Source organism: Hoplias malabaricus, chromosome Y (genome assembly GCF_029633855.1).
Source record: "Hoplias malabaricus isolate fHopMal1 chromosome Y, fHopMal1.hap1, whole genome shotgun sequence".
In the NCBI taxonomy this organism is placed as follows: Eukaryota; Metazoa; Chordata; class Actinopteri; order Characiformes; family Erythrinidae; genus Hoplias; species Hoplias malabaricus.
The window spans coordinates 7,209,850-7,228,704 of NC_089820.1; the positions used below are offsets into that span (position 1 = coordinate 7,209,850).

The 18,855-nt window shown below is 38.5% G+C and overlaps 1 protein-coding gene across 3 annotated transcripts in view; it reads right to left on the reverse strand.

Annotated features, from left to right (window-relative positions):
• LOC136678289 (small G protein signaling modulator 1-like) overlaps nucleotides 1–18,855 on the reverse strand; it is a 60,102-nt gene that overhangs the window by 4,574 nt on the left and 36,673 nt on the right. For 2 of the 3 annotated variants that reach the window (XM_066656286.1, XM_066656288.1), the window contains 14 exons: nucleotides 18,506–18,573; nucleotides 15,474–15,637; nucleotides 14,196–14,325; nucleotides 12,775–12,895; nucleotides 11,361–11,425; nucleotides 10,884–11,029; nucleotides 8,041–8,169; nucleotides 7,747–7,929; nucleotides 7,316–7,387; nucleotides 5,761–6,969; nucleotides 4,945–5,069; nucleotides 3,640–3,722; nucleotides 2,418–2,527; nucleotides 2,084–2,180 (listed from right to left, as the gene is read on the reverse strand). In XM_066656286.1, the coding sequence (XP_066512383.1) occupies nucleotides 2,084–2,180; nucleotides 2,418–2,527; nucleotides 3,640–3,722; nucleotides 4,945–5,069; nucleotides 5,761–6,969; nucleotides 7,316–7,387; nucleotides 7,747–7,929; nucleotides 8,041–8,169; nucleotides 10,884–11,029; nucleotides 11,361–11,425; nucleotides 12,775–12,895; nucleotides 14,196–14,325; nucleotides 15,474–15,637; nucleotides 18,506–18,573 (2,702 nt within the window). The remainder of the gene's footprint in view (nucleotides 1–2,083; nucleotides 2,181–2,417; nucleotides 2,528–3,639; nucleotides 3,723–4,944; nucleotides 5,070–5,760; nucleotides 6,970–7,315; nucleotides 7,388–7,746; nucleotides 7,930–8,040; nucleotides 8,170–10,883; nucleotides 11,030–11,360; nucleotides 11,426–12,774; nucleotides 12,896–14,195; nucleotides 14,326–15,473; nucleotides 15,638–18,505; nucleotides 18,574–18,855) is intronic. The other variant, XM_066656287.1, reaches the window with a different exon arrangement.

Sequence of the window (18,855 nt, forward strand, 5' to 3'; positions counted from 1 at the left end):
TGCATTAACAGAGGGCGCTGAGTTCTCTGGTCATTTTGGTTTTTGTGTAATTCTGTAAATTTCATTCATTAACTCATTTCCTGTAACTGCTTTATCCCATCGATCACAGTGGGTCCGGAGTCTACCCAGAACCATTGGACACAAGGAAGGAATGTACTCTGGACAGAGCGCCAGTCCAAAATAGTCCATAATTCCGACACAGACAGAGAACTGTGGGAGTATTTTTAAATATTTTGTTATTTAAGTCCATTAAGCAACACTTATTACTGTGCAATTTTCACTGAAAATTTGATCTCCCCCGTTTTGTCAATATCAATTCCTGCATTAACTAAGATCCCTCCAATCACACATACTGCCGCTGTAATGTGACAAGATTAAGACACAGGTGTGAAAGTGTTTAAAGATTTTACATTGGTAAACACAGTGATTAAAACAAAAACACTAAAGGTACATCATCCATGGTGAGCAATATGTGTTTTCTCTAAGACATGTGAAGTCAAATAACACATCAAACTGTTGCTAACACAACGCCACTGGCTAGCTAAGCATGTTTGAAGGACAATGTTAAATGGTCCTCACCTGACACCCGCAGTCACTAGAATTTTACCAGTCATGGGGCAGTGGGAGGGCCATCCCTGCTACCCACCCAGAGACAGCAGGGGATCTAACAAATGATCTCTCCCAAGGTGGGAACAACACTTAGACCACCATGACACTTGGGGAACAAAATATGTAAAATATTTATCTAAAAAAGCAAAAACATGACTGAAAATTAGATGTGTCGCCAATAAAATCAGCCTTTGTTGAGGGTGGTCTAATTATACCTCAGCCCCTTCTCTGACTGAAACTTGGTGACTCACATTCCTTCTGGGAGTTAAAAGGCTCTTTACTAGAGAGGACAGTCATTTCTGTCAAACCAGCATCTCTTTGACCATGAGACTCATTAGTGTTTGGTTTTGACCTTTGTTTGGACAGGTTTTAAATGAGAATTCTGTTGTTTTGAAAATTAAAATATAGCAAACAAAATAGATTTGAATATTCATTATCTGTAACCGCTTATCCAGTTCAGGGTCGCGGAAGGTCCAGAGCCTACCTGGAATCATTGGGCGCAAGGCGGGAATACACCCTGGAGGAGGCACCAGTCCTTCACAGGGCAACACACACACACGGACACTTTTGAGTCGCCAATCCACCTACAAACATGTGTTTTTGGACCCGGAGGAAACCCACGCAGACACAGGGAGAACACACCAAACTCCTCACAGACAGTCACCCGGAGCGGGACTCGAACCCACAACCTCCAGGTCCCTGGAGCTGTGTGACTGCGACACTACCTGCTGCGCCACCATGCCGCCCTAGATGTGAATATTATTTATTTTATTTTTTTTAAGTAAGATTCGAATCAAGAAATGAGTCAAGATGTTATTTCATCTCAATAACCCATCTTTGGTAGATAGAGACAGAGTGGGTCACCTACATGAAGGCGGCTGTTTCACACCAGGTTTAGTAAAGACATCACAGGCAAATCAAGGCCAGTAGATGTCAGCATAAGGTTAATGTCTGTTTCATGACATGAAGAAAACAATCCAAGGGTTGGTCACTGTATTTTTCATGTTTTCTTCCTCCTGGGAAGCTGGACTGACCCATCCAGGGATTAGTTCAAAACTGTTCTCAGGCCCGGCTCTGTCCCATTTCAATAGTTCTCAGCAGAAGTCAGTCACAGGCTCATTAGCTTTGCTTTTTAAGCCTAATTCAAACATGTAAACAAATTTTAAAGCATAGCCGATTCTACTGGTTTTTAGATCACTGAAAACACACCTTTTGGAAAACTCAGGGTGAAGATATATTTCATCTCTGGTTTCAGTGTTGTCATGTAGACAACAAAAAAAAAAAACATGGACACTGTTTCCTAAAGTCTCTGTTATCTCTGTTTCCTTTGTTTCTTTATTATGGTTGTCCCTGTGACATATATAACAAACATGTGTTTGACCCGTGCCTGTCCTGACTATTGCTATAAGCTCAGCTCAATTAAAACTACTAATCACATGTATACTTTATTCATGTCTCATTTTTCTGCATTTACCTCGCTTAAAATCCAGAAGAAACCAGCGGTAGCAGAAATAGAAGTGTGTGTAGTCTCCGTTCTGATGCATCAACTCAAAGAGTTCAGAGTCCAGGATCTACAGAAAGGGGAACAGATAAAAAGGAGACACCAAAATCAAAGGCATTTAATTTTTATTCAAATTCGAAGTGATGAGAATACATTTAAAATCATAGTGATTTTTGAGGCCAAGCATCTTAATTCCATAAAACTCAGTTCATGCAATGATGTCATAAATATAGTATTCATGTTGCTTTATTGATTTAACACATTTTTATCTCTAATAATATAGTATATGTATCAAATAATCATCTACCTGGATGAGGGATCTCATGTTTGCAAAGTGAGTGTCCATCGCTCCTCCATGTGGAAAGTTCTGGTTCATCCTATTCATCAGCTCAGAGAAACAACTAAACGCCAGAGCCTCTAAACCACACATAATAAGAGAAATGTTGAGTATATAAAAGAAAACCTAGGATCAATATAATTTCTTTACAAACCAGTAACAATTTGGGAAGCTTTGAAAAATGTTTTAAATGTATTTATGACTAAATTTGTGTCACTTTTTTACCTATATGTATTAGAACTACACATGCCTATGTTTCTTACAGTTGAACTGCAGTAGCCTTAAAATGAGCTTTTCCAGTTTAAAGACTAATTTTGGCCTGTTCACACAGATTCAGACATTCATTTTTCTCACACCATTTCGGAAAATATCCCTGTCCAAGCAAATACAAAAACAGTTGCATTATCTTGGCACTCAAGGGACACATCAAAACACCATGAAGCACGAGAGAAGCACAGAGGTTTATTCACAAATCACTCCATACTCTCTGTAGCACAGTATGCAACTCGTAAAATAAATTAATCTAGATTTTAATAGTGCATTATGTATTTCTAATACAACAGTATTGATATTTATTCATATATAGGAATCTAAATTCTTGTGCTAACTGCATGTATACATTGTAGTTTTATGATTTATGTTATTCACTATATACGTAATGGGGAGCTTTTTGAATTTCAGCCAGAGACAGGCACATTGTTTGACATTACAGATCCAAAATGCTCTATTTGTCTCATAAACACAAGACCACCGACAGCGGCATTTTCAAAAATCTTCAAAGTGGATTAGAGATTAGAGAGCGTTTCTTAAAACCTCAGTTTTCTGTGACCTACAATGCTGTTTTCGCATGGACAAGACGCCAAAGCACAGGCAAAAACTTAGTTTTTAAAAAAGTCTGGATCCATGTGAATGGGACCCATGTATCTTCAAAGTGGCAAGAATTGAGAAAAGCTACTTTGATGGAGAGATGTTTTGGAAAATTCCAATTAATGGATTACTCAGACGAGATATGAGCAGGACAGCAAACTTAAAGCTAACATTTGCAATTAAATTTATGAAAAATCAGCAAAGTATTTGACCATATTTTTCATACATCTGTAACAATCACATACGAATAACTATGTCATAAATAAATAAATTGTGTCAATTAAAAGCCTCACACTATAGTCAGGTCCAAAGTGGAGGGACTCACCATCATCTAGAATGACGAGAAGAGGGGCCAGGAGGTCACACATGCCCTGGACGTAACCAATCTCCAGATGCTGCCAGACGTAGCTGTGGACAGACACAGAGCTACTTACAAGACAAAAGTTGATGTTTTGCAATTAAAACTTATGTTGGCCAGCTCCCTTGCAGTGCCATCTTATCTTCCTAGGAAGTATCTAGCCCAGATCACACCTGGGAAGCTATGATGGCACTGCAAGTGAGCTGGCCAATATAATTTTTAATTACATAATTATATTTCAAAATTTTGACCAAATCAAATACAATCTAGAACTTAAAAACACTTCTTGTTTGATAATATTAGCAAAAACTGGACAAAAGCTTGCAGACATACTCTTTCTTTTAAAATGAAAGGTATAAATAATAAATTTATCTCCCTTTGCTGCACTGTGGTTAGGATTTCATTAGATACGCACTAATAACCTGGCTAGGGGGGTCTTTCTACACCAAAACTGGACATGGTGATTTTAGACTTATGCGTGGCTTCTAGTGTCCATTGTATTATTCAGCACTTTTCTACAGAGACTATACTAGCTGTGCCATCAAAAGGTTCACCTTAAACCAGTGTAAACCACTCATTAAAAGAGGTATATATAAACCTCTGGTCATACAGTGTTTTCGTTGCAAGCCGATGCAAATTTGTCTATTTTTGATCATAAGGAAGTCTGGAGGACCAGAATGATTCAGACTTAATGGTGCAAGTTTGATTAAATAAGCAGGCTAACAGTGACACTTTAATCAGGAGTTTAATCAGAGAGCAGCTGCTCACCGAGAAGATTAATGTGGTGTAAAATGATTTGATAGTATCACGTGGAGTCCCATTCTTTTGATAAGAATCTGAATGAACAAAAACAAGAACAAAAAATGCTCTTGGAATATGTATCATCATTGACTCCAGTTTCTGTCCTTAACTTAATTATGCTGATCTGGGAAGGCTTCACCACTGCTGTAAGGAGTTGATTGTATCCACACACAAGAGTGAGGTCAGGTACTGATTAGTAAGGTCAGGTACTTATATTTGATGACTAGTTCTGACTCATTCCTCCTATTCTCAGATTTACCGGCAGGAGACGAATTGCAGAATTGCAGGCCTCAGAGCTTTGCACTGAGCATGCTGATTTAGGCTCATCTGTAGCTGGTCAAATGCATCTCATTTGTTCATCTGTTCTCAACTGATTCCACAATGGAGACAGTTGAGAAGCTGAAATAAATAATTTTCACTAAAAACAAAACAAATAACTCTGCGTTAATTGAACTGAACTTCACAACCCACCTGCACATGATGTTGCGGAGCTTCTCCAGGTTTGCAGGGGTGAAGTACCAGTAGTTCCTGTCACACCTCTGTACATCCTTTTCGATACGGTGCAGGTTCAGAGTGTACATGTCCAAAAGCTCCTGCTGCAAAAGCCAATGGAATATTTTTTTAAAAGAACAAAACACTAATTAAAATACATTTTATGATTTACTATTACTTTTATGTTTTAGTCTCTTCTAACCTACTCATAGAGTAATACTTGAATTATAAGGTGTACAAACATGTTTTTAAAGTGTTATGGTGTAACATAATTTTACTAAAAATTCAAATATTCTCTGACATTTTATGTCATTTTATGGTAACTGTTGAGTAATATTAAAAGTGACAATTGTCATTTAATTAAAAAAATCCCTAAATGTATTAATACACTACGTTCACGTTCCTTAAGACTGAAATCACCATCTTAAAATCATCTAAACCAAAACACACCTACTTTTGGATACAAAATTATCCCCAAGAACAGATTGATTCACATACTTTTAAAGCACTTTTTTTCTTTATGGAACTCATTATTAACGAAATGAATGAATTTCCAAACTACTTCATTTTTATTATTATTTTTTTTGTGGAATTAAATGACAATGGTCAAAAGTGAGAGGATGTATGAATGTATGTGAATGTTATTTAAAAACTTGAAGCCTATATGTAAACTAAATACATCTAGTGGTGAAGCAACACTAAAATACCAAGTCAAATTCCTACTGCTAAGTGCTACCTTAATTAAGCAATAAATCTAGTTGTGACTCTGAGAACAATTTTTGTTTCTATGCATACCGAATAAGTGGTGCCTATGGAGGAGACAGGTGATGTGGCTCCATTTTTGTCACCAGTCACAGTTAGTGCATCAAACTGGGGGTAGAGGCTCTCCATCTGAGGCTCGTCTGACAGACCTGACTCTGTGCCTTCAGGGCTGTCTTTAGAGCTGCCTTCATTCGGTCGGTAATCCAACACAGGTACTGTGGCAGCTTTGCCACTGGGGTGAGACTGTCTGTCCCAGGCTGTAGCAACCCTAGCTGAGGGAATCTCCTCCATTTCGATGGCTGAGGGCGACTCGTCTGATGGCGTTTCACTCATTTTACATGTACTGAAAGCTTCAAACACAACTGGTACCACAATTTCCTCCACCACAGGGGCACTCTTCATCACAGTTTTCTTGTGAATGGCCTCCTCCTTTAGCTCCTCTTTCCCTGCTTGTCGAGTTCCTTCTGTTTTTGGTCTCGCACCCATTTGATCTTGTCTGGTCATCTCTGCTTTTGAGGCTAGCGTTGTTTTTGATGTAATATCTTTTAGGGTCACAGAAATTTGTTCTGGACGCATCTTGATAGTCCCTGATACTTTTGATCCCTCAAGCATCTTAATGTCTGATGCAACTGGTCCACTGACAACTTCGGAACTCTCTCTCTTTTCTGTTTCAATATGTGCTTTTGTTGCTGCCTCTGCTTTTGTTTCTGTGGTGTCAGCTACTGATAATTTGTCTAGAGAACTGACATCTTCCATTCCATTGTCTACTTTTTCAGCTGAACTTGGCATTTTCTCCTCTTTGTCCTTCAAAGAGTCATCAGTTTTCTCTGTCCCCTCCAAGCCCGAATATTGCTGCACAGCCTCATCAACTTCAGACCCTTTGGCTCCAATATTTTGGCTCCCTGGATCACCATCCATTGCTACAGTTGGGCTTGAAGCTGGGGCTGGCTGTGGTTGGCTGGAAGCTTTGGCACTCAATTCCTGTGCCCCGCTGTCTTCCATGCTGAGAGAATCCGAGTGCCCTGAGGTCACAGAGAAGTTCCTGGAAGATGGGTGTCCAGAGTCTGGTGAAGCACTGCCATTATTTGGTGCTCCATTGGAGATTTTGTGGACCTTTTTGGTCTCTTCGCTTTTGGGCTCTGTCTCAATCTGCTCAACCTCTTCAACAGACTCGAACACCTGGAAGAAGAGGCCAAAGGGAAGACGACTACTCCAGGGGAAGGGGCTTAGGGAAGTGAAGAGCTAGTAGGGACAGTGTGGGGGGTAGGGAGTGACTGTTCAGAAGTAGCACTATTACAATTGTACACATTCAGTTCATGCAAAATCTTCTGAATCAGGTACAGCTAATAATATTCAGAAAGGCCAGTTGTGACCACAGGTTTTTCTTTACCCAGGGAATATCTGATTAAAATTGGTCTTAGTATCAAAATTATTGATGAGGCGGGATCTCTCTTTGTTGGAATGAAAACCTACAGCCACAACATTGGCCTAACAGTCTGGACAATATTCAAAATAACATTTTTGCACATATGAGATGTACAATATCAGCCTGTGTGTGTCTAGTATATGGTCATGGTACATATTTTACCTGTGTGCTGCTACTGGAGTCACTCTGTAGCCGAGCATCTCTCTGCCTGTCAGAACTACAGCTCTGAGAAGACTGAGGACAGAAGAATAAACAGACACAGGCCTCATTAGAATAATCATTATCAGAAAAAAGAGGAGATCTGCAACAGAGAATGGAAGGCAATACTTAGTTCAAAGATTTGAGCATAAGCTGAGAAAGAATCATCAGTGTAAAGAATGAACAGTGCGATCTATATAATGATTACATTTAATTGTGCTCAAAGTGCTGGAAATATATCAGCACAGTATGTTTCACAGCACTTTATAGCTGCTGGGAGTTAAATGACTCGCTCAAGTCAAGCATTTCAGCAGCCATCTTCTTTCAACACGGTCCATTAATTCTTGATATCTGCCCGCTGAGTAATTATGACTGCAGTAGATGAGGCTGAGTACCTCATTGCTTATGGTGGAGTCCCGGTGCAGCATTCTCTGGCTGCTGCTATCTATACTGGCCCCCGATGAGCATTTGGCCAGGGCCACAGCGTGCTGTTCTTTCTCTTTTTGTCGGACAATGGCTTCACAGCCCAACCATTCGCTCATTGTCTGTTCGTAGCTCGCCCGAACATGGTCATCCACCTGCAGTGTAAAATGTATCTGTGTTAACTACATTTAAACCTTTAATTTAATATTTCAGTTTCAGCACTTATAATTTTGTATTTGGATAAACAAATTTATTCAAACACTGACCTCTTTTCTCTCACTCTCAGACATCCCAAAATGGTAGTGTCCCAGGAGGAAAGGCCAGACTTCCTTTCTTAGAGAAGACTCTACTCCTCCAAAGTACACCAGCCTCAGCAGCTCTTTCTCATCATAAGCCTGCAGTGGAGCAGAGGGTAGGATAATAGAGACCGACTGGTCAATTAAACCCGATTTCATTTAAAATTGACAGAACTGCCTCAGATTGATACTTTGATACTGATACTTTGGGAGTTTTTGTCTTGTAATACCAAAATATTTCTAGAAAACTGTCACGCCCTCGTCTCGTCATGTCTGTTTTCCCCGGTCATGTGCTCTTTTAGCACATGGCTATGTTTGTTTATGTTCTAGTCTCCGCCTTTGTTCCGCCTCCTCGTCTGTCATTTGTTAACCCGTCCTCCTCGTTATCTGTCCAGGTGTGTTTTGTTTGTGTCTTGTATTTAAGTTCCCTTGTGTCGCTCCTGTTTGTCGAACATTTCTCCTTAGTCAAGTCGGTCATGTTATCTGTCTGTCTCCGTAGTTTTCCCCGTCGTCGTTTCATTTCCTTTCCTTTTGTCGTTGTTTCACCTTTGTTTTGTCTAGTCAGGTCATGTTTGTTTCATAGTTTTGTCTTTCTGTGTTTTTCCTGTCCCCAGTTTAATATCCTCGTCTTGTTGTTTTCTTTATAGCTTGTCTTTGTTTTGTTAGATCTTTTGTTATAATAAAATCATCGTGTTTTAGCAAGTGCGTCCGCTTTCGTCAGTCCGCCCCGTGATCCGTGACAAAAACCAAGAGATAGTTTGGGATTAAATTTTGGAAAATATTACAGAGTTAGTCTTGTATCAGAAGTAGGGGTGAGCGATACTGCACTAAAATAATATCACAATATTTCAATGTATTTTTAGATAACAATATTTTTGGCGATATGAACAAAACACTGAAAATAAACTTTTATTAACTATTGCACCAAAATAAACACTATATTACTATTAATTATTCATTAATTCATCCATCCATTATCTGTAACCGCTTATCCAGTTCAGGGTCGCGGTGGGTCCTACCTGTAATCATTGGGCGCAAGGCGGGAATACACCCTGGAGGGGGCGCCAGTGCTTCACAGGGCAACACAGACACACACACACATTCACACCTACAGACACATTTGAGTCGCCAATCCACCTACCAACGTGTGTTTTTGGACTGTGGGAGGAAACTGGAGCACCCGGAGGAAACCAACGCAGACACGGGAAGAACACAAAGACAGTCGCCTGGAGCGGGACTGCGACACTACCTGCTGTGCCACCGTGCCGCCCAGTATTAATTATATTAAATAAAATATATTTTTACACAATACCACAATTTATTGTACATCAGTTATTTTGTAACCAAACCAGCTCCACAAGACTGAAGTCACTCCCCTTTTATTGGAGCAAATTCCTCCACCTCAGAGCCACTTTCCACCATACTTCACTGTGCCTAAACGACTGATGTAAAGAATGTAGGCTGTACTATAGGTAACTGCATGATGTCATTACGTAAACAAGTCAGAATACAAATGATATGATATAGCACAGCCCTAATTTGAAGTGGATACAAGAAACTGATTAAACTAATGAAACTAATTCTGTTAATTAGGGATTCTACTTTTAAAGAGCAGATGGTGGAGGATTTTGCAGTGGGATTTAGAAGGAGCGAACTCTCGTTAGGAGCTAAGTTGAACAAGCAGGCTGTAGGTTGAACCAAGTGTCACCAAGTGGTCACCAAGTTGTACTTGGTTACTGAGACCATATCTGGCCTAGCAATACTAATTCATCTTTGGTTTGTCTCCAAGTGTACAGATCTGATGTGGCAGAAAGGACAGTTTGTGTTCTCCTTCAAGCATGCTGAGTTGTGCAAAAAAAAGTATTTATTTTATTTTATGTTACACACATAATTAAATCATAATTATCCTCCCTCTAGTTTTGGTGAATTAGAAACCTTGAATCGGAAAAGAAGTGAAATCGGAAAAGAAATTGTGGAAAAGAAGTGTACTTATGTTATTCTGAAACCATTAATATGTACTAAATCACTACTAATAAGTATTTTCAATTATATTAAGTTAAATTTAATATATACTATTTTTCATAAGGGTTAGTATTGGCTTTAGTGTTTGGCTTTAGTATTGGCATTAGCAAGACTTTTTTTTTGCAGGTGTTCTTGGCTCATCACTCAAACACTCGGCTATCAGAATGACACAGCAAATCTCAAGGAAAAGCAGTAATAATGGAATAAAAAGCTTTTTGTGGAGCAAAACAAAAAGATTACAGATGAAGCATGGGGTGGAAGAGGCTCTTCATTTGGCTTTTGTTTGAAACACTTTAGAAATGACGTGTTCTCTGATCAGACGGCACTTTCAGCCCCAGCGGCACAGCATTAGTCATCCACACATATTGTGTGTGTGTGCGTGTGTTTGTGACTAATCTCTGAAATGTGTTTAGAGGAGGATGATTATTCATGAGAGGCACAGTCCCTAGAGGTCTGGAGTGAAGGATCAACGTCTACACTGATAAACAGATCAGTATGAAAGCCTTGTTTGACAATGTGTGTGTATGTGTGAGAGTGTCAGTCAAAATTACTGTCCAAAAGTCTTGGATAAAGTGATCTGTAAAGCTACACTTCACTGTTGCATGTTCATGGACACTTGTTCATCCAGCATTTCTTCTACAAATTAAGGCTATTTATCAGGAATTTGACAGCTTCTACTCTTCTGAAATGGCTTTAGACTCCATGTTAGGAAATTACAGTGAGGATTTAATGGAAATCAGTCAAGAAAATATTAATAATGTCCTGGACTATTATAAGCTTTGTGTACATACCTTACTGTCCTGCAGGAAGCGGTGCCACACATCTGCAGTCAGACCACTGTACGCATCACCAGGTACATCAGGCTCCACGATGGTGTGATTAACCAGAGCGGACAGGTGGATACGGACAGTGGACAGGTGACGGCAGTATGCCAGCCCTAAACAAAAAACACACACCAGCACATACAAACAAATAAGAAGAAACTATTAAGAACGTAGTCATATTAATATTATCATTTGAAAAAGCAGGAATATTTAAGTAGCATATTTTATAAACAAGGCATTTACCAGTAAAACAGAAGAAATTAACCAGTATATAATGCACAGAGTTGGTCTATGACATGTTCCATATAAGCATAATCAATAGAATTTGATATATCCAGACCACACTGGAGAAAATGACTTACTGCTCCTATTAGTGTTTGGAAGTCTGTACTACTTAGTTCACAGAGTTTGTAATTTTAATTTAGCAATGTGCATAATACTCACAGCCATAGAAGGCTCTGGAGATAATCTGATACTTCATGTTGTCACAGAGGAGCTTCAGAGGAGCTCTGAAAAAAAAACAAGCAATGGCAATTTCATTTTTATAATATTTTAACACTGAAAAAAAAAATCATAATCATCACAAGTTATTCAAGCTAGAGTTAAATTACCATATTTTAAATGTTTTTCCCCACATTGCCGGAGTCTCAATTTTTATAGATAGTGACGGGTCTAAATTGCTAAAACATTTACTTAATTATTGAATATGGAATTACATTAATTAAAAGAATAATGATGTTTAATGTTAAAATACTATAATTAATAATGATGGAATCGTGAAGCTGGTTCTCTCTGAGTTTGGCCTGTGTGCTCTGTGAGGCCTGAGAAAGCTTATCCATGACACTGAAGAAGCCCATTGTAGTTCAGCACAATTCTGGCAAACATTACACACACACTCTTTACGTGAACAAAGACTATTACAAAAACTTATTATCAATTTGCCTTATTTGCAGACAGGTCAACTCTTAGAAAGGACCAGCACAAGGCCTGAGACCTGAAGGCTGAGATTATTTGGTAAATGTTGGCTGGAAAATAACAAAACCATTGTTAATGATATTATGAGTATTTGGGAGGACTGGGAGAAGCCAGGTGTTAGTCAAGAGATTGCCAAAGGCTGTGAGGGTGTGAAGAACAGAAATATAATTAATGGGAAGGAAAATGAGTATGGGAAAGAGTAAAATGACATTGAGTATAGTTAAGAAACTTTTCTAAAAAATACACATAATTTCTCTTGAAAATAATAGTGTCTAGTAAACAATGTCTGAAGAGCTGAAGTGGAAGCTCTTAAATGTACACGGGGAATAAGGTGCCTTTTGGTTGTAGTGGGATCCAGCTCAGCCTACTGATTGTGTGAAAAAGGTGGGGTGATATTCTTATCACCCCTGAATACTCTACAAAAATGAGAGCTTCACAAATGCTTTTTTGTATGTTCTATGTATAGACCTTAACCTGCTTTCATGAATGCTTTCGGTATCTCTTTCTAGACTTACCCAGGATAATGTAGCTATGCCTTAACCTGTTTAAATAAAGAATGGAACCTGTTCTCTTTTAACCTGAAACCTGTGTCTGTTAAATTTTTAGTTATTAATTTTTTTTATAGAAGATGTGATTTTTAATGAGGCAAAGACAAAGCTAAGTTTGGCTTTAAAGGAGAAAGCCTTCTTGACCTGACAATAGTTTATTTGTTTATATGTTTATTTTTATATGCCTTATAGATGTATTAACCTATACGGCAAATTAATTATACCATTAAGAAGCTTAGACGCTAGACTGCTGCAATATTCAAACTGGCATAGTCAAACATTTTAATGTCAGTATATCTTTAATCCTTCTATAGTTTACTGTTAAAACTACTGACCTCTCATGGTTGCAGCCATTAGGGGGCACTCCGTCAGAGAAGCTGCTCTGGGAACAGGATGAACAGGATGACTTCCTTGGGTGCCAGATGTTCGATCCCTGCTCCATCAACTCTGGAGTAGCTGTAATTTGTAGAATAAAATATTGTTGGTGGATTATACTTATCATCCACACTCAACATTAAGTCAACATTGGCAAAGCATGAGAAGACAAAACACAAACTTGGTCAAAGCAGATTATTTTGACAGATAAATAAAGTCAAAGAGATGATTGGAGGAAATGATTGGGGTGATCCAGGTAATCTGCGGTTGATTAAATAATAATTAGTGATGTTTGCAAAGTAAACAAACGTCTGCACAAAAATATAACATGCAGTATGCTAGCAACATATGTACTGTGCCAAAAGTTAGGTTAGACAACAGCTACAAGTTTTTGAGACCCAACCTTATCCTTATGTATGACAGTATCATACATATATTGTTCAATAGCCTGTACCACCCTTTCAATATACCAGTTTATGCCCCACATGAATGTTGCCATGATTAAAACAGGTTTAGTACAGTCTTGTTTGATTCATTCAGGACCCTAGGTATCAGTATAAAGTCTGTTAAGTAACATGGATTAGAATATGCCTGATTTTTCCTTAAAGTTATTCAAGTTAGCTCAGTATAACTAACATTAAATCCTTGCAGACGTTTGTCCAGTAGACCGGGATTAACAAGCCTCAAGACAGTATCAGTGAAATTCACGAGGCACCCAATTGCTTGAAGCAAAACTCTAAAGGAAAGAACTGCCAGCAGAAGCAAGAGTTAGTCAACAAAAGAATTTTGGGATGAAGAAATTACAGTGGGGTAAGGATGGTGAGGAGGGTGAGGATGGTGACTCAGCCGGTGACCCACTGGGCGACTGCGGATTGTTGTTGCAGCTGCTACAGCGTTTGGGCATCACTACAGTCTGATGCCTCTGCTGCCTCCCGGTGGCAGGGAAGAGAGAAACTGAACGTGACAGAAAGGTAGGGCCCCCCAAAATAGTGGAGGACTGGGTCACAGTCACTGGAATCGATACATCAATAATGATGACTTAAAATTACATGTCTTTAAAATAAATAGGTGAATTGGTAGGATGTTTAAGTAAATAAGCATAAACAGAAAATGAATAAAAAAACAAGCTAATAGTCAACTTGTATGTTGGGTGTTAGAATGTAATCGATGTACCTTTTAAGATGGAATGAAAAATTCAAATAAGAAGCTTAGGCAAGAATGTATTACAGATTTTTTTATTTTTATTATTTTTTTTTTTGCCAAAGCTTTCCTAAATGTTGTCCATGTTTTGGGATTGAACATTCATTTTTGAGCACCACTAATGAATACTTGTATTCAAAAGAATAGGGACAGCGTGCATTCATTAAATCTTCAGGCTTACCAAACTCAGACTGGCTGTTGGGGAAGACGATGCGGAAGACATAATCTGTGGCCTCGTCCTCTTCTTTGTCTGAGATTGAATCTGTGGAACCGAGAGGGCCCCTCTTCCTCAACTTCGGAAACACTTTTCCCTGTTAGAGAACACACCCACTCAGTATATCAGCTTAGAAAAAAAAACAGCTCAGAACTGAAGACTGGTGTCACCAGAACAGTGTTCCGCAGCGTAATTTAGAGCTCGGAGGACGGCTAATGACCCAAAAACATCTAATGACCCCATTACTCTGACACCTGAGGGCATATTCAAAAGCGATGGAATTCATTACCTTGCTGCAATTTGGTAATCTTCAAATGCAAATGTGGGCGGAAAGGGAAAGCGAATAATTTAATTATACAATACACAGTTGTTGAAGCTTTAATCAAATACCAAGAGCTCAAAGGCAAGTTCTCAGCTTTCTGTAAAAATCAAGGCAGGTGGTAAGCATACAATAAAAATAGAAATTTGAAGACGTTTAATGAATTCCGCTACTTTAAAGTGCACCACACACTTTAGACACAGTGTGTAAAATCTCTGTAGAAAACCATGAAACTAAACAGGATGCTCCAATGGAGCTATTCTTGAGACTAAAATCATCATACTCAAGGACAAGTGTCAGTCAGAGTGGTATAAACCTCACCAGTATCAGGCTTTTGAGCAGTGGAACTGCTTTCTCTGATGATATGCCGCACTATCCAGGTCCTTTGGGGAATAAGTAGAATCCTGAATAGCTTCTAGCTCAGTATCTCATCAATCTCCAACATCTTGGCTGTCGGAAATGACTCTCTATTTATGTTTTAAGGTACTACAGAGTGTCAAATGAGCGTGATTTTGAGGACACTACAATCTCCCACAATGCAATCACTACAACGGACAGTGGAAGTGTCCAAATTTGCTTGTATTCTTAGTACTATTCAGTGAACTAAATAAGGCCTCACTGTACTGTATATCAAAATACTAATGAGGGATAAGGGAGCCATTTCAGTCACAACTCTTACATAAAGTCTTTCCAGAAGAGTAGAACTATGTCCCCGGAAGGAACAAACATTCTTACCCTTACAAAGTTCAGTAAACAGGTGTCACAAGCCTTTGGCAATATAGTTCATGTTGGAAGCAATCCGTGTAATCTGTCAATATTTATTTGTTTTGAATATTACCTCAGTAGAGTCTTGGGTAAAATTCACAGAAAATAATAAATCCTTCTGAGTATGTGTCTATACACTGTAATTAGCCACCACCACTGACCTTTCCTCTCTGTGACCACAGTGGAGGGTCTAGCTGACCATGAGGCAGAAGGCCGTTCTCCAAACAGGAGAGAAACTGGAGGAGGTGACCACCGCGAGGAAAACGCAACGGAGGCCTCTGGATACCATCCTGACTGACCAGCACCACTGTCCCTCCACTGTCCACTGAAACACAAATTAACATGAGGCTCACACACACATAACATAGCACGGCTAAAAGATTTGGGGGAAACGTCTTATTTTGACCTAAAGAAGCAATCTGTCATTTTGACCAGTGATTTCTTCTTTACGTTACAAAACAGTTATACTGACACCTAATGGCTTGGATGCATCAGAGATTCTGTACTAAAGCTATATTAAATATGGCCACCTCCAAGAGAAGGACCTAATCTATGGAGCATTAACTAGTTTGTTCAAGGATTATAAGATAATTAGATTTTTCATCTTATGTGAGTCATGTGATTTTACTGAAAAAAAAAAAATAGATATATAACAAAAATTAAAATAAATAATAATAATAATTTTATCAGCAATGTTTGCTACATTTTGGTGGTACATAAGATCCTCTAAGATTTAAGGTTTTTTTGGACTGTGGTTTTGAGGTCACAGCACATTGTTTAGTTGATTCTGATTGGTCAAACCTATCTACAGACAAAATAAAAGCTGCGTTCTGTTAGCTTAAATTTTGTAATAATAAAACTGGCAGCTGATGTGATATGAGAATTATGCTCTTGCAAATTTGTAAATTGGTACTGTGAAAAAAAAATATGAATCTTTTTGCTTGAACACATCATCAGTGTCAATGAAGATCTGTTACAACTCAGGAGATGAGCAGAATCAAACTCAATAACAGATTTATAAATGAATCATCCTCAAAAATCAGATTAATCCCTGGAAGTCTAACTGAGTCGAAATGATATTGAGCTAAACTTCATTTTTCACTGCTCTTCTTCATTATCATACTCTGCCTCTGAAACCACAGCCCCCCAATCAATATACAGATATATGTCCTACTAAATTATATCATGGATTGTTTTTGTCATGCTTTATTCTGAAATAACACTTTTACATAATATTATAACACAGTTCTATTTTTAAAATATGCTATTAGTTCCTCAGGGTAAATAATCTAAATGGGATATGGAGTTTTGTGATATGGAGTAACTTTTGTAATGTCACAATCATATATTTTTTTAAAATAGAAGATTAGTTGTAAACACAAAAAAGAACAAACCTGTAAAATATATATAACTGCTCCACAGATGTGCAGCGTATTATCACTAAGCAAATTAAACCTAAAACCTTGCCTTTCACAATGCTATTAATGTTGCTTTAACTGTCCAAATATTTCTCCAATTGCTAGAAAAGTAGCTTTAAATGCTGTAAATGCAGCAGTAAGGCTGCGATAGCTGCTCAGAGGCAGCAGGGGAAGTGATAATTGAGGATTTAAAGCTGTGAATGTGAGAGAGACTCCAGGGCTTTCATTACAGCTGAGCACAGATTAATTCATAAATCTCCTGCTCCTCCAGGTTCCATATGAATCCCTTTAAAACACTTCAGAACAAAATTTCTTCAGGGTTTTATGTATTTTCCACACTAGGATTTCACACATATATGTTAAATGTGTGGGTACCTCTAAAAGAATCAATTAGAAGCATAATTGCTATAGAAATGCATACAATTTAATAATATGCCTTAGGATGCAGAATTAATAATTGAAGAAGAGAATCATGCTTAAACGGCAAATGTCAGCTAGAGGTCTCTAAAGCCTCCAGCACTGGGTTCTGGAACAGTGGAGTTGTGCTGAGTGTTCATGCCAATCTTCCAACATCAGTAAGTGTCTGATATCACTAATGTCTGTGGCTGAGTGGCATCAAACCTTCACAACAATGTTCCAACAACCAGTCTAAAGATATCCAGATGAGTAAAAGCATTAATGCAGGTGGGACAAACTAATAATATACTTCATTTTATAAGAAACACTGAATCAGTATGTGTCTACATACATTGGTAATGTAAAATTCATTCATTCATTGTTAATCACTTATCCCGTTCAGGGTCACAGTGGATCCAGAGCCTTCCTGCAAGGTGGGATTACCCCCTGGAGGGGGCACCAGTTTATCACAGGATAACACACACACATTCACCTATGGACACTTATATTGTGCCTATATTGGACTATGGGAAAAAATGGTGCACCCAAAGGACACCCACGCAGACATGGTGAGAAAAACACCAAACTCCTCCCAGACAGTCACCCAGAGTGGGGCTCAAACACGCAACCCCAAGACCCTGACAGTGACCCTACATGTTACATGCTCTCATGTTAAATTGTAAAATTCAAACATTCTCCAACATTTGAAGAAACGGCCATGTTTTCCTTCAGCAGAGCGTTTTCTTCTATTTTGTGTTCATATAAACAGCATTCTTGCTCCGTGTCTCTCTTTTTGGTCCTTGATTTTGTCCTTCTGGGCACCAGAGTATTTCTTGGGGCTGGTCTCGGCTTGTTTTTCCTCATTTCCGCTTTGCCCTTTTTTTTTTTTTTTTTTTTTTTTTTAAAACACAAACGAATTTTAATGAGACCCTATGAAGCATTATGTAAATTACATACATGGCACCCCCTCCAGTGTGTTCCCACCTTGCGCCCAGTGATTCCGGGTAGGCTCCGGGCCCATCACAACCCTGAACTGGATAAGCTGTTTCAGACAATGAATGAATGAATACTTACAATTATTATAATTTTTTTAACAAATTCTACAACAGGAACATGCCTGTAACTGAGATAATATTGTCTGGCGCTGACATAAACATACTGCTAGCTCTGATCGGCTGTTGACAAACTTGACATCAGTTTTTGACATCAAGCTAAAATTATTCCTGCCAAATAATAATCCCAAAAAAAATAAATAAATTACTGTAGCAAACTCTCTACATTACTATTTTCTGTGCCATTTTAGATTCTGCATAAAACATATAGATACCTACTAGAGGAAAATTTTGAAAATGAGCGGACAGGTTTGTGGTGTAGCTTACCCTGCTGATGACAGTGCAAATATACAATCTCCGCCAGGCGGATCGTCATGGCGTAGTCCCAATACACACTGCAGCAAGAAACATCAATGTTAGACAAGATTACATTACAATAACACCAATATTATCTAGCACCAGAAACTAGATCTTATTATCAACAGTGTATGACTTTCTTGCAATTTCCACAAGGAGAGTGTGAGCACTATGTGAAGAATCCGAGTTCTGCACCAAACCAACTTGACTGAATAATTTATCAGAATCTCATAGCATTCCACTATCTGCCTCAGGTTTTTTAGATCAAACAGAAAGATACAAACACGTCATCTTTCATAAACTATTTACTAACACATTGC